At 51.1% G+C, this 14,308-nt stretch overlaps 2 protein-coding genes across 5 annotated transcripts in view; both read left to right on the forward strand.

The window, feature by feature from the left end:
* Positions 1-716: 716 nt before the first annotated feature.
* LOC308560411 (uncharacterized protein) lies at positions 717-1,541 on the forward strand (the record flags this gene model as incomplete). The annotated part of the gene is made up of 1 exon (XM_081144349.1): positions 717-1,541. One exon carries the CDS (start codon positions 717-719, stop codon positions 1,539-1,541), a length of 825 nt encoding a protein of 274 aa, XP_081000475.1.
* A 10,483-nt stretch (positions 1,542-12,024) lies between these two features.
* The window catches only part of HSPG2 (heparan sulfate proteoglycan 2), a 96,879-nt gene continuing 94,595 nt past the window's right edge, over positions 12,025-14,308 (forward strand). For all 4 annotated transcript variants that reach the window (XM_081145383.1, XM_081145384.1, XM_081145385.1 and 1 more), the window contains exon 1: positions 12,025-12,177. In XM_081145383.1, coding sequence (XP_081001509.1) covers positions 12,115-12,177 — 63 coding nt within the window. In that variant the 5' untranslated portion in view covers positions 12,025-12,114. The remainder of the gene's footprint in view (positions 12,178-14,308) is intronic.

The following is a 14,308-nucleotide window of genomic DNA, read 5'->3' on the forward strand; positions in this document are numbered from 1 at the left end:
CCCAAGATAGTACCTTGGCCCTACCTCTAACAGGCTGTGTGATCTGAAGGCAAGTCACATCATCTCTCTGAGCCTCAGTTTCCCCATCTGTCAACTAGGAATAGAATAGTAACTACCACCTTGATTTGTAGGTATAATTCCATGTAAGACACAAGCAAAGGTCCAGGCTCAGAGAGAGTGCGCATAATACTACATCACTTCTAAGACACTTTTTTAGTTCAGAGCACATTGTGTAGTTGATGATTAGCTATTTGGTATTACCTTGAGAGAAGGCCTGTGTCGGTGCTTGGAATTTCACCATTAGAGATTCAGTCCTCGGCCTCAATGGTCTTCTGGAGCCCCAGCTTAAAGGGGGAACAGGAATTACAGAATGTGGGCTAGAGCTAGAGGAACAGGGAGACTCCCCCACTTGTTTTAGGGGGTCTTTTGGCTCCGTCATTCTCAGGGTCATGCCTTCCTACCCATTCTCTTTGTGCTGTCTGAAGAATAGAGTGTCTGTCTTCTGGTTTCAAAATCCCTGGGTCTAGGAGGGAAATGGGGAGAAGGGTGGTGTTGGCTCTGTGAAGGCAGATGAACACCTAGAGAGAAATCTAGGAGGGAGGTGGCAGGGAGCCGAGGAAAGCTGACCCAACTTTCCTCGCCAGGCCCAGGTAACCAGCTTCCAGGTGAGCCCACAGCAATTCAGTGCCACGAAGCTTTATCTTCATATCAGGCTGATGTCTGGGCCCCAGGTGAGACATTCCAACCCTAACAGCCGCTTGAACCATCCCAACAATGTGTCCTTTCTGGTCCAAACTCCACACTGCTCCCAAGACCCTGTGACCAGAGCTAACAGCCTCAAACCTCCCTGCACCTCAAGTGGCTTGGATTTCAGCAGCTGCAGCAGCTCTTCGGAGCAGTCCAACGGCTCCAGCTCCCCACTTCCAGTGAGGAGAGTCTGCATGGGCCGGCCCTACAGCTCCAGGTTCGTGGAGACGAGCCACCTGGCGAACCGCCCCAAGGTGGCCAAAAAGCCTGATTGCCGAGAAAGCCTCCACTGCCTGCTCTGCACAGATGGTCCCTCAGACCACTCTAGCCCCACCTTCCTGGACCAACTCATCAGGGGCATCAACTACCTTGACAGATCCACCAACTGCCCCAAATCACTGAGCCTGCCAAGGCTCGCAGCCAACTACCTAGAACGGGCTGCCAACTCCATCTACCTGGATCACCCAGACCACTCTTCCCCCTGCAGTTACCCCAACCCCGGCACCAGCATGGTCGCCTCTCACAACACCAGCACCCGCATGGTGCCGTCCACCAAGGGCGTCCATGCTTTGCAGTGTGTGGATAACACCATCAACACAAGTTGCTCACGCCGGCTGCACAGCCAGGACGTCACTCCGATGCTGCCACAGGGGCCAGGGATAAAGCTGCCCGAGCTCCCTTTGTTTGGCAATGGGATCTTCTCTTTAGGCCGTCTGCCCAAGCTCTGGGAAGCAATCCGCACGGGCTGGAATGCCCCTCTCGAGCCCATGTCCAAACCCTGTAACTGGTGGTGACGTTGACACCAACTGTGCAATGGACGCGTGTCCATCAAGCTGCAGTTGTGCAAAATAAATTGTCTGTGGCAAAATGCTCCTTCCAAGGCTTCATTGAGGGGAAATAGCCATTTGGATTGGGGATTATAAAGTCAAGGACCTATGGGACAGGCAGTTAAAAGTTCATGGGTGAGCCCTAGCAGGTTTGCTCAGTGGTTAGAGCGTCAGCCCCTGGACTGAAGGGTCCCAGGTTCAGTTCCAGCCAAGGGCACGTACCTTGGTTGCAGGCTCAATCCTCCGCCCTGGTCGGGGTGCGTGCAGGAGGCAACCAATTGATGTGCCTCTCTCTCCCCTTCTACTCTCTCTGAAAAGCCAATGGAAAAATAAGTTAATGGGTGAATTGAGCAGGGTAATAGTAGGGGGTGATAAAGACTGTGTCTGAGTGGAGAGGGAATACCTGGTGTAAACCCAGTTTCAAATGGGTTGTTGCCTTTTCAAGAAAAGCCAGGAATCTGAATTTTATATGTTAGCAACAAATTTTATTTATTTATTTATTTATTTATTTATTTATTTATTTATTTATTTATTTTAAATATATCTTTATTGATTTCAGGGAGAGGAGAGGAGAGGGAGAGAGAGAGATAGAAACATCAATGATGAGAGAGTCCTTGATCGGCTGCAGCCCACAACCCGGGCATGTGCCCTGACCGGGAATCGAACCCTGATCGCCTGGATCCTAGGTTGACGCTCAACCACTGAGCCACGCCCGGCTGGGCAGCAACAAATTTTAAAATGTCACAATGCTCTATGGGCTGAACAAAAATACTTGCTGGCTGATTATGAAGCCCACAGGTCTCAGTTTGGAATCTCTGGGTTTTCTCTTGCATGGATCACTGGAGAGGTTCCTAGCCTCCCTTACCGTTGGTTCCTCCATGTAAAGAAACAGACTGACTGTTTATACCCAATCCCCATTTAAACTCTTCTTTTTCCAGGATTACTAACTTTAGCACAGCCCTGTGTGAGCAGAAAGGTAGAAATAATGACGATGGTAATGACAACGGACCCTGTGGAGCCCCTATCATGTGGCAGGCACTGTTCTAAGTGTTTTATGCATATTTATTCTTTTAAATATATGGTTTTGATGACCAAGGCCTAGGGTGGATATAGGGAAAACTCTACAATGGTCAGTGTGAGAGGTGTTGGAACAGGCAACCTGGAATAGTGGCAGGTGAAACAATGGCCCTTCCTGGGAAATCTCTGAAAAAAAATGGTTCTGTCCAAGCCAGGTGAGGGCTGGAAGGTCAGAATGATGTAGTCCCACATTTCATTGGAGAACGTGTTTCCTGGGCCACTGAAGGCTGCAAACCTTCAGATTCAACTGATTTGAGTGCTGAGAAACCAGGCCCCACAAAGCATCCAAGGTATCCAGCATCCTGCTGGTGAGGGACTCTGAAGACCTGGATTCCAAACTGGTTCTGCCACTCAGCTGCCCAGAGACCTTGGGTACATCATTTCCCCTCTCTATGCCTCTGTTTTCCCTTCTGTAACATGAGTGGGGTAGCTTTGGTGACCTCTAAGGGCCCCCAGACTCTGATATTTCTGCATTTCTCCTCCTGTCCCAAGCCAGGCCTAGAGAATCCTGAGGTGAAAAATTGAGAGTACCCCATACCCCCACCCAAGAACTCAAGCCTCCTGAGTCCTGAGACATCTTCCCAGGCTGCCTAGGAGTCATTTTAGGCCTCGGGGCCCATTTCTGTGTGGCTCTGAACTTCAGGCCCAGCCAGACCCTTCTTGCTGAAGCTCTCCTGTCTCCTTGGAAATATGAGGACAATAGCAGCCTAGAGTGTGGAATGGGATTGACCCTGAAATAATGCAGAACCTGGAGATCTACAAGGTTCCATGGCTCTTGGAGGAGGTGGCCTGCTGTGGCCTAGCCCTATGGCCAAGCAGAGAAGGTGGCAAGCCTGAATATCCCTACTGTGAGATCGCCACGGTGCTCCAAGGGTAGGAGAAAGGAAAGGGGCACTGAACCCCCAGCCCATTGAGTTTACCCCCACTTCTGTTCTATCCCTTCAGAACAAGGGCAATCCTTCCTGGGCCCAAAGCTCAGCAGTTCCTTTCTCTCTCCAGCATCTCTTTCTCCCCAGGAAGACTTGGTCCGAGGGGGCCCAAAGCTCAGCAGTTCCTTTCTCTCTCCAGCATCTCTTTCTCCCCAGGAAGACTTGGTCCGAGGGGTCCTCAGCCCTCCAGTGACCTATTCTCCAGGTGAACATTCACAGGAATACAACTTTTTAGAATCCATTTTGGCCCAGTTCAAGAGGTAGTTCAAGAGCATCCTGAAGCCCTGGCAGGGTAACTAAGTTGGTAAGAGCATTGTCTGGATACACCAAGGCTGCAGGTTTGATCTCCTGTCAGGACACATATAAGAAGCAACCAATGAATACAAAAATAAGTGGAGCACCAAATCTCTCTTCATCTCTCTCTCTCTCCCTCTCTCTCTCTCTCTTCCTTGCTCCTCCCCTCTAAAATCAATAAATTTTTTTTTAAAAAGATTTTTTTTAGAGTGCCCTGATTCCCAAACTTTATCTGGCCACTCAAAGCTGTTCCTTTACAGCTTTAAATCCATATTTGCATAAGAGTCATCCCTGACTCTTCTGGAGATGCCTACCTCAAAAGTGGTCCAATTTCCCCTAATAAGAGTGTAAGACCTTGCCTAGGACACTGTTCTTGAGGTCTCTATTATCTAGCCCAGTCCTGGGTCATAATAGTGGCTCAGTTATTATATTGATGTTGATTAAAGGGCCTTGTGTCCGGTAGGTGCTCACTAATGTAACTACTATTATCTTAAGAGAATTACAGTAACTTGCGCACAATGGATTTTCAATAACTAACGATGACAGCCAACATTTATTAAGCTCTTAACTTTACCTCAGGCCCTAAGTGCTTTATATGTATTAACTCATTTAATCCTCATACCAAGCCTTTGAGGAAGGTACTATTGTCCCTACTGTACAGATGAGGAAACTGAGGCACAGAGAGTTCAGGCACATAAATGATGTGATAAAGATGGTTACAGTGCACAGAACACAGCAGCTCTTCAAAATATGGTTGTGCAGAGTAGATGCTCAATAATAATTATTATCTTTGTGATTACAACATCTTGGAAGTAATAGGTGCTCCACAAATGCATACTGTGGGTCCCCAATGAATAAAGATGTCATTACAGAGCCCAGAACATAGTAGGTGCTCAAATGAAGTTTGACCATTGGCTGGGGATTAGATTGTACCCTAAAGCGACAGGATCTCTGTGCTTGGCTCAGCCTTCTCAGGATAAATACTCACTGCTCACAGATCCCTTCCTGCAGTCACTCAGCCCAAGTCCAGAGAAACTAAGGCTCTTAGAGAAGGCCCTCTGCTTCATGCGGCCCTGCGGAGGCCACAGGAAATCCCTGTATCCACTGTTCAAACCATGCATCTGCAGGGTCCATGTAAACAGGAAGCAACACTCGGGCTGCAGAACAATGTCACGGCCTGCTGTGCTATCCATCTTGTGTGCAGAGTGGCCTAGGTGTCCCTGCAGCGGGGGGTGGCCGGGAAAGTCCTTCACGCTTGCAGAAGTATGTCATCGTTTATTAAGCACCCATGCTGAGTGCCAGGCATGCTGCCAAGGCCTGAAACATAGGCTCTCAGCCCTCAGCTCTGTGAGGCTCAGTTTTAGTACCCCATTTTGCAGAGGGGGAAACTGAGGCTCAGAGAGAGAAAGTGACATGCCCAAGCTCCTGCAGCAGATAAGTAGCAGAGCTGGGATTCTAACTCACGCCTCTGGCCCTCAGCCAATGTCTTTTCTATCCAAAATAGCTGTTTGTTTCTTAGTATTTATTGAACAGATTTTGAATGGTATTTAATTCCAGGGGTTTCGGCTGCCCCCAACACCAGTCTTCTGAACAGGGCAGTGTTAACCTGGTACATGCTTTTACAGGACATTTTTTCCCGTAGTAAGCAAAGGGAGAAAATTCCTCAAAGGTCACCTGTGGTCTCAATTTCCCAAGCCACTGTTCCCTGTGTCATTTGGTAATGTTGGGTATAGGTGCATATTAGAATTATTTTTGTGTATTTTTAAAAATCTGATGTGACCTTTTTCAAAATTTTTAAAAAATATGTCTTTATTGATTTCAGAGAGAGAGGAAGGGAGAGGGAGAGAGAGAGAGATAGAAACATCAATGATGAGAGGGAGGCATTGATTAGCTATCTTCTGCACAGCCCTCCACTGGGGATCGAGCCCAAAACCTGGGCATGTGCCCAACCCGGCCATGTGCCTTGACTGGGAATCAAACCATGGCCTCCTGGTTCATAGGTTGATGCTCAACCACTAAGCCACGCCGACTGGGCCTGGTGTGACCCTTTTCAAATAGATAATTTGATATCACTATTCCAAGATCCTAGAAAATAAATGAAGCTTTTTGTATGACCAAGGTGTGTTTGAGAGACACACTCACCCTGTTCCAGGCCCTTTACTCCACCCCTAACCCTTCCGTATCCTGAACCTACCCTCTAAGCCTTAGCCCACCCCACCACTCGCCCCATCCCTGAGGCCCATTTTAACCCTTAACATCGTCTTTGTCTACACATGACTAGTCCTGCTTGCTCTATGTAAGAAAGTTAAAGCTAGGAATGGGGACACCCTCCCCAGCAATTGCATCCACCCTGCCCTCTTTTATGTTGAAATCTGAGGAAAAGGAAAGCGCCTCAGTGTGCTGTGCCTGAGTTGGTAGCACCATTTTTGGCAAAATCTCCTCACAGCTTCCTGGGGCCCTCCCAACAGGGCAGGAATTTCTCGTGAACAATTGAAACAAAGCCGGGGGAACTCTGAGGGAGAAGGCACAGGACATTCCACAAGGATTTTTCTCAAGCTCCAAAAGACAGCACGTAGGAACACTGCAAAAGATTCATAGCCTAGTAAAGAAAAGCATGAAAGGAATGGAAAATCTGCCCAGTAGAAAGGGCAGTGCAGGCTGGAGGAAGGAACAAGGGACCAAGGTCAGGAGGTCTGGGTGGAAGGCCTGCCTCTCCCACTCGTGATCCTGCTGAGGTCACTTAACCTCTCTGGCCTCAGATTTGTGGTCCTTAGTAACTGAAGGAGCTGCAAAAGTAAATACAGGGACGCATACATACCTGCTCATAGCAATGTTGTATGAATGACAATGACCTGGAAACCACCATCCAACCATAAGATAGGGTTAATAAACGATTATCTGTCGATGAGGCGCAACACCAAATAATTATTAGAAATGCTATATGCAAACTCCATGTGAGTGCTATTTAAAGTAGCTGGCCTGTAGATTGCTAACAGTTACCATCTGCAATAACGACCTTGTACCAGAATGTAAACCTAAGTGCTGCTCCCAAAACGGACAAGGTATTGCAAGAAAAAAAGTGTCAGCTAAACTAAACAGAGTGCTTACTGATACGGTTGGTTTCTACTCTGAGCAAGCTTATCTCATCTCAGACTGGTACTAAACAGTTTGGGGACTGGCACTGATCCACAGAGCCATTTTTAAGTGGCCCTGGTCTTTACTGACACACAGAACTGTGTCTATGAAAGGAATGCTAAGCAGGAAAAGCAAAACATGAGATCACATGGATCACATGAGGTAAAGTGCACATGTGTCCAGTGACAAGGGGAGGGAAATGAACGTTTTTGAAGCTCTGATTACAGGTCCTGCACAGAAAACTTCTATGGCTGAGGCGGGGACGCGTGGGCAAGAATGTGAGGGGGTATGTGGAGACCATAAGAATTCCAGCCTGGCTGGAGGGGAGCGATGGGTGTGGGGGAGTGTGAGTAACAAATTCAAGTTATAAAAGCCACAACCCTACACGGGGGGCAGGATTAGGAATGAGTTCTAAAGTCAGATAGTCGTGAATGTGAATCCTGGCTCTACCACGTGCTGACTGTGTGAACCAGGCAGGCCACTTCATCCCCTGGGCTCCAGTTTCCTTGTCTGAGAGAGGGAAGTAATAAAATACACTCACTTGTCTATAATCCCAGGAATGTAGTGGTGATCAAATGAGATTCAATATTGATCAAATGGTGAAAGGAGTTTATCTTTGCCCCAAGGACAAACCAGAAGGGGGACATTTATGCCTTACGACGTGCTTAAATCAACTTGTCTTTTCATTCAAATAAAATTATTCAAGTGCCAGCTCCATGCTAGGCACTGTGTTCTTCACAGGAGATATAGTTGGGACCAAGACAGAAAACAGACAGTCATGCTCTCTGCCTTCATTATGCCTCCTAATGTTAAATGATCTCCTCAATTATTGCTATTGTCAAAAATGTTGGGGTGGCAGGAGGTTGTGGGAAAGTACAGCAGGGGACAAGAGCTAGCCTGGGAGGTCAGGGAAGGCTCCTATGGTGACATGGAGTTTAAGCTGGATTCTAAAAGAGAGTCGGGTGAAGGGAGGTGGGTGCTGGGTGAAAAAAGCGGTCTAAGAGAAACAGCACGTGGAAAGCATGCTAGGGGAGGGATGTGAGTGGGAAAATGGGCAGGGCTCTAGCTTGCCAGGCCTTGCAGGGTCCTCTCCCTGTCCAAGGGAACTTTGCCTGCTTAGAACTATGTCCTCTCTCTTCTTCCTCCCCTTCTCTGTCCTTTCCTCCACCCCCGCTGCCCATCAATATCAATTTCCTGCTCCACTCTCTTACCTAGTAACCTCCTTACCATGCCAACACCTGTTTTCCCACACGGGCATTGGAACCCTTGTGCAAAACAGATGTTTACTTTCATTACCAAAAGAATGCAGGGCCACAGCTAGTCCATACAATGCCTTTGCTCATATTAGCAAAAGGTACCCCTTCTGGGCAGATACAGCCTCACAACAGGGCCCACTTGGCAGCACACCCTTGTTCAGTGACCAACCCATTCAACTGTCCACGGGCAGCCCTGAATGAATGAAGAAAGAACGGAAGAAATGTGAATTGAGTAAGAAGGTCCGAGGCAGAGAAAAGAATCGGAGTGGGAGGGGAAGCCAGGAGAAGCTGAGTCCTGTGGCTCTTGGAGCTGTATGCAGGCGACTCACTAACTCTGGCTACTGGTTCCAGAAGGCCCCCTGACTCCTGTCTCTCAGACGCCAGAGTACTTGGCTGCTCTTGCCTATCCAAACCCTGTAGCCTGTTCCTTATCTAAGGAACCTTGTGCAAGACTTGAGTTGTTTCTTCCCCAAGGAGTGTAAGGAGCACTGGGAGTTATGAGTACGTACAGTGCAATTATAGGCGCCTCCCAGGCTCAGCAAAGCCCAGAAGGCCCTGCTTCTGCTCCCCTTCTGAGCCATATGAGGAGATAGCCAAGCCCTAAACAAAGCAACTTGAGAACATTTACTAAAGATATCAAGGACTGCAAAATAAAGCAGAGTCTGCCAAATCCCTTAGTGCGGAGAGGATGCTGAATAAATAGGTGGATGACCAGCTCTCAGGGTGGGGTGGAGTCACTCTGGAAGGCTTTCTAGACAGTCCGTATTTTCCTGCTCTCTGCCTCAGCCCAGCTCCTTCCCGTCTCCAGGCTGCTTTACCATCTCTTTCCCCAACCTTATAGCTTGGGCTTAGTTTTTGACCAAACATCTACAAAGGGCTACTTGTTCCCCTTTTCCCATTGCTCATGAGCAAATCATCCAAGAAGCCAAAGTTCTGGGACTTAAAGGGCCCGAGGTAGGGAACAGACACTGAGGCAGCTCACAAAATGCGATTTGTCACGGATGCTGACCTCCACTGGCAGGCAAGGCCTTGGAAAAACCTTGCCACCAGAGCTGGCCACCCAGCAACTCTGAAGTCAGCGGAGTTTTATAACCTACCTCAATTAGACAGGGAGTTCTGAAGCACAAGGCTGTAGTCCTCCATCAGACTGGAGATCCTGGGGGTGGGGGTGGCATCGGGCCTTCAGACTGGCAGCAACACATTGGGTGCAGAAGCTGCTCCTCCATCAGACTGGAGCCTCCCTCACCACCGACTGGAGGGCTGAGCTGAGTGAGCTCTTCAGATTGGGAGCTCACCCAGAAACAGTGCCACTTCTTTAGTGATTACTATATGCCTGAAACTGTTTTTTTAAAAGTATATATTCATTTTAATTCTCATAACACTATAGGGGAGATCTTAGCATCATTCTCCTCTTCTAGATGATGAGATGAAGTCACATCGAGAGGCTGAATACTTTGTTCAAGGTTGCACAGCACAGTGGTGGAGGCAGGATTCTCCACTGGAACGAAAACGGAGACCATATCCTTCCCCTTCCCTCCATCAGATTAGGGGTTCACCAAGGCCCATATCTGATGTCCCTCCACTGTCCACCTCTATCTCCCTGTCCAGATTAGAAACAGACCTTGCCCTGGCCACTGTGGCTTAGTGGTTGGGGTGTTGTCCAGTACCAGAAGGTGGTGGGTTCGATTCCCGGTCAGAACACATACCGAGGTTGCGGGTTTGGTTCCCTGTTGGGGCAACCAATCGATGTTTCTCTCTCACATGCATGCTTCCCTCTCTCTCTTCCTCTCTCTAAAATCAATTTTTTAAAAAAGAAAGAAACAGACCTTATTCAGTACCATGCCTGGCATCTGGGTCGGACACAGGGAGTTGGCAGAACCACCGTGGATATATTTCTGCCCCTTGCAGCTCTGAGCTGGTCCCTGAGAAATATGCCCCACAGAGTGGAGAACCCCATCTTTTGGAGATGGGGCACCAATCTGGGATGCAGGTCAGGATGATGGCATTTTCTCTATCCCCCAGGTGCCTGAATAGGAAGCCCCAGAGTGCCTGGTAGATTGCAGGCTGCTATCACAGGGAACACACCTTCCAGAGCCAGGCCTGGTGCCACCCAGTGAGCTAGGCATTTCCTCTGTCCACAGCTCACCTCACTCCTGGCTGCAAACCCAGCCATGAGTCTCTGGAACCTAGCAACTCTCAAGGAAACAATGGAAACTTCAGTTTTTATTCTCCTCCCTCTATCATTACTCAGAAGGTTTTCCTCTAAGCTACACACACACACCAGCTTTCTCCCCACCCATCAGCCTGGGCTGTCCTGGAAATTTTCAGGCAGAAAGGAGCCCTGAGTGTAGGCGGTGGGGCGGCCTGGTGGCGTGGCCACGTGTGCTGCCTGTGGGCCTGTGTCAGATGTGGATCATCAGGGACTGTGATTTACTGCCCGGCACCTGTGATTGGGGCTTTGGCGGGGTCTGTCTGTGTCTGGGCCTGGATGTGTGAGTTGGTGTGTCTCTGGCACTGGGGCTGTGACTTATGTGAATCAAAGTTGGTCAGTGAGTGATTTATGTGGAAAATGGCATGCGTCGGGGGCAGTTCAGTATGGAATGCCTACTGTAAGTCACTGTGGTTAGTGTGTGAGAAAATGTAACAAGTTAAGGCCAATGTAATATGCACGAGAGAAAATTGTTGGCCTGTGTGTTTGAACTGTGAGCACCTGTGAGGAATTTATGTGTGAAAATGTCCTTAATGCTTCATGCCTTGGGGTTCACATATGTGAGTCTGTGTAAAAATGTGAATATTGCCCTGGCCGGCATGGCTCAGGGGTTAGAGAGCATCAGCCTGCACACCGGAGGGTGGTGGGTTTGATTCCTGGTCAAGGGCAAGTACCTGGGTTGCAGGTCCAATCCCCGCGCCCGGTTCAGGAGAGTGTGGAAGACATCCAATCTATGTGCCTCTGTCACATCAGTGTTTCTCTCTCTCTCTTCCCCTCTCTCCCCCCTCCCTTCCACTCTCTCTAAAATCAATGGAAAAAATATCCTCATTCCCCAGGAGAGGATTGAAGAAAATTTTTTTTGTTTTTTAAAGTGCCTATGAATGCGAGCCGCTGAGTGTGTGTGCAAGTTGTGTCCACTGCGTCACCTGCAGAGGTGAAAGTTTTGAAGAGATGAAGTGCTCTTTTGAGTCTGTGAAGACTGTGTATGAAAGTTGGGTGCAAGAGTGAAAATGTGCTGAGTGACCGCGGGTAGCAGATGAAAGTGTTAGTGCCTGAAAGTTGTGTGAGTGTGAAAGTGTCCTGGGAGCGAAAGTTGGCTTGAGGGCCTGTGCAGGTGCTCAGGTGCATGTGTCAAAAGTGCGTGTGGAATTCGGGAGGGTCCTCGAGAAGTTGCCCGTGGGGGGAGTCCGTTTGTGCAGCGTGAAAAGGTGTAAAGTGGTTTTGGGGGTCTGGCAGCCCGTGGGGGGTGCAGGAGCGGCGTGCGCGTGGAGGGAGGGCGCGGCCCCCGTCCGAACCCATACTCCAGGCCGGGTTTGGCGGGGAGCCGGGCTGGGCCGCCGCCCGCGCGGAGGGGGCTGGGGGCCCAGACAAAGGCCCAGTTGGCGGCGGGGCTGGCTCCGGAGAGCGGAGCCCGCCGCCCCGGGGGCGGGGCCTGGAGCTCCAGGGGGCGGTCCGGGGCCCGGGGGGGAGGGGCACGGGCCGCCCTCGGGGGCGGGGCGAGGCGAGGCGAGGCGAAGCGGGTGGGGGCGGAGGGGGTGGGGTGGCGGGAGCGGGCCGCGCTGTCCCGAGGACTCCGCAGGCTGGCGAGCGGGCTGCTGCGGGCGGGCGCGGAGCGTGCGAGTGAGCGGAGCGGCCCGGCCATGGGGCGGCGGGCGGCGGGCGCGCTGCTGCTGGCGCTGCTGCTGCACGCGCGGCTGATCGCGGTGAGTGTGCGGGGCGGAGGGACGGGGCGCCCCCGGGCCCTGCTCGCCGCGCCCCGCCAACTTGGCGGGGGCGCCGAAGCTGCGCTGTTCGGACTCTCCTTCCGGACGGTGGCGCCCGTCAGGGACCCCCGGGTCGGCACTGGCTGGCGCCACCCTCCGTCGTGGGGCTGTCCTGGGGGACGCCCAGGGAACCCTGCGTGGGGCCGGGGGCGGGGCCTGCCCGCGTGGGAGCCCGTGGGTCACCCAGCCACGTTGCCGAATCTCCGAGTCGCGCTAGGCATGGCTCGGCCTTCCATTCCTGGGGACCAGATTGAGAAACTTTTGAGCAGAGTGGGAGCTTGGCTGGGTGAGGGAGGGCACCCCTTACTGTGCCAACTTGGAAAAGGGGCTCTCAGTGGTGATGGAGACCCTATCAGCCCTCACTGGAACTTTACCACGCGTCTGTGCCCTTGGGGAGCTAGTAACCAGGCAGGCACAAGTAAAGAGTCATTCAGAACACAACTGAGACTTGGGTGACACCCCCAGACCCGGAGTCCTACTGCCCAGGACTCGAGTCAATCCCTGAATCTCTGCTCTTCACTGAGTAGCTGTGTGACCTGGAGCAAGCTAGTTAAACTCCCTGAGTCCAGCCCACATGCCTACAGGGAACTTAAAATGTGTGGCCTCCAAGTGCATAGCTTAAGGGTGGTTGGTAGAACTGGATGGAATACTCAGGAAAGTGCCTGGTGCTGGGCCTGCTGTGTGGTGGACATTGGGTGGATCTGCTTCCTCAGCTTTCCCCTCCCCAGGTCTTCAAGGTGCGGGGGAGGCCTGCCTCTCCCGCCTAATCCCCTGCTCTGTGCTTGGATGGGCCGCTGTAGAGGAAAAGAGAATACAGGAGAGGCTGTGAGGACCTGAGTGAACTCCGGGAGGGTGGGGTGGGGTCAGTGGGCAGGGAGCTGGTGGCAGATGTGGGTGGGGGCACATCGGGGAAGCTGGGCCTGCTGTGGGGAACCACAGAACCACCCCCACCCTTTTTGAGGTGGTCCACAGCAGTCCCTGCCCCTGCCTCCATGTACTCAGAGCCAAAAGAGGGATTTTTCTAAGCCAGCCAGTGTTTACCCAGTGACTGACTCCCTGTCCTTGCCTTCCCTTGCTGGCTCCCTCTCACCTCTGCCCTCCTGAGTCACTTGTTAACCCCCACCCCAGACCTCACTTCTCGTGCTCCACCCTCTCAGCACCTCTCCTACCCCCTCCTCATCTGGGCAGCTTCCCTAACCCTTTTTCTCAGCCTCTCCCTGCAACACATCCAGCAGAGCCCATCCAGTTGCTCCCCAGTCTTGATCTGAACTCGCAGCTCCCAACACTGATCTTCACTTTCCCAAAAAGTAGGTATCAACTTAGCACATGGGCTGTCTGACTTTTTTTACTTTCCCCCAGCTTTGCCTCCCGATGAGAGGCTCCTGGATGCCTGGGTTCTACAGTGGCAGGAGTGGGGAGGAGATGGAGCTGTTTGCTGTGGGGGGAGGAGTTTCCACAGAAATTCCCGGATTGCAGTCAGTCATCTCATTCACTTGTTCATTCAACACATCTTCATTGAGCAGCATCCCATGATAGTGAGCAGGTGGTCAGGGTTCATTCATTCTTTCTCCCTTTTTTTCAGAGAGAGTGGGGGGGGGGGAGAAAGAAAGAGAAAGAGAGAAACATCAGTGTGAGAGAGACACATCGATTGGTTGCCTCCGGCACTCATGGATGGAGCCTGCAACCGCCATTCATGCCCTTGACCGGAATCCAAACCAGGACCCTTCAGTCCTTGGGCCGATGCTCTAACCACTGAGCCAAATCTGCCAGGGTTCATTCATTCTCATTGGGCAGATAGTTGCTAAGCACCTACTGTGCACCAGTGCCTCTGGTATGGTGCTAGGGGTGGGGTTTATGGGAGAGCAAGATCAGTCCCAATCTGTGCTTTCCCAGAACTGAGATCAGTAAATAGGCAGCTCCAATCCTGTAGATTATAGAGTCTCCTCAGCAAGCTCATCAAGGTCTTCACTGTCTCACCCCAGGCTAATGGTGGAGGCCTGGAATAGAGCTCACCTCTGGAGGCTCATAGACCCAAGTTTGAATCCCAGCTCTGCCATTTTCCAGCTCTGCA

This window comes from Miniopterus schreibersii (assembly GCF_964146895.1).
Source record: "Miniopterus schreibersii genome assembly, chromosome: 8".
NCBI lineage: Eukaryota > Metazoa > Chordata > Mammalia > Chiroptera > Miniopteridae > Miniopterus > Miniopterus schreibersii.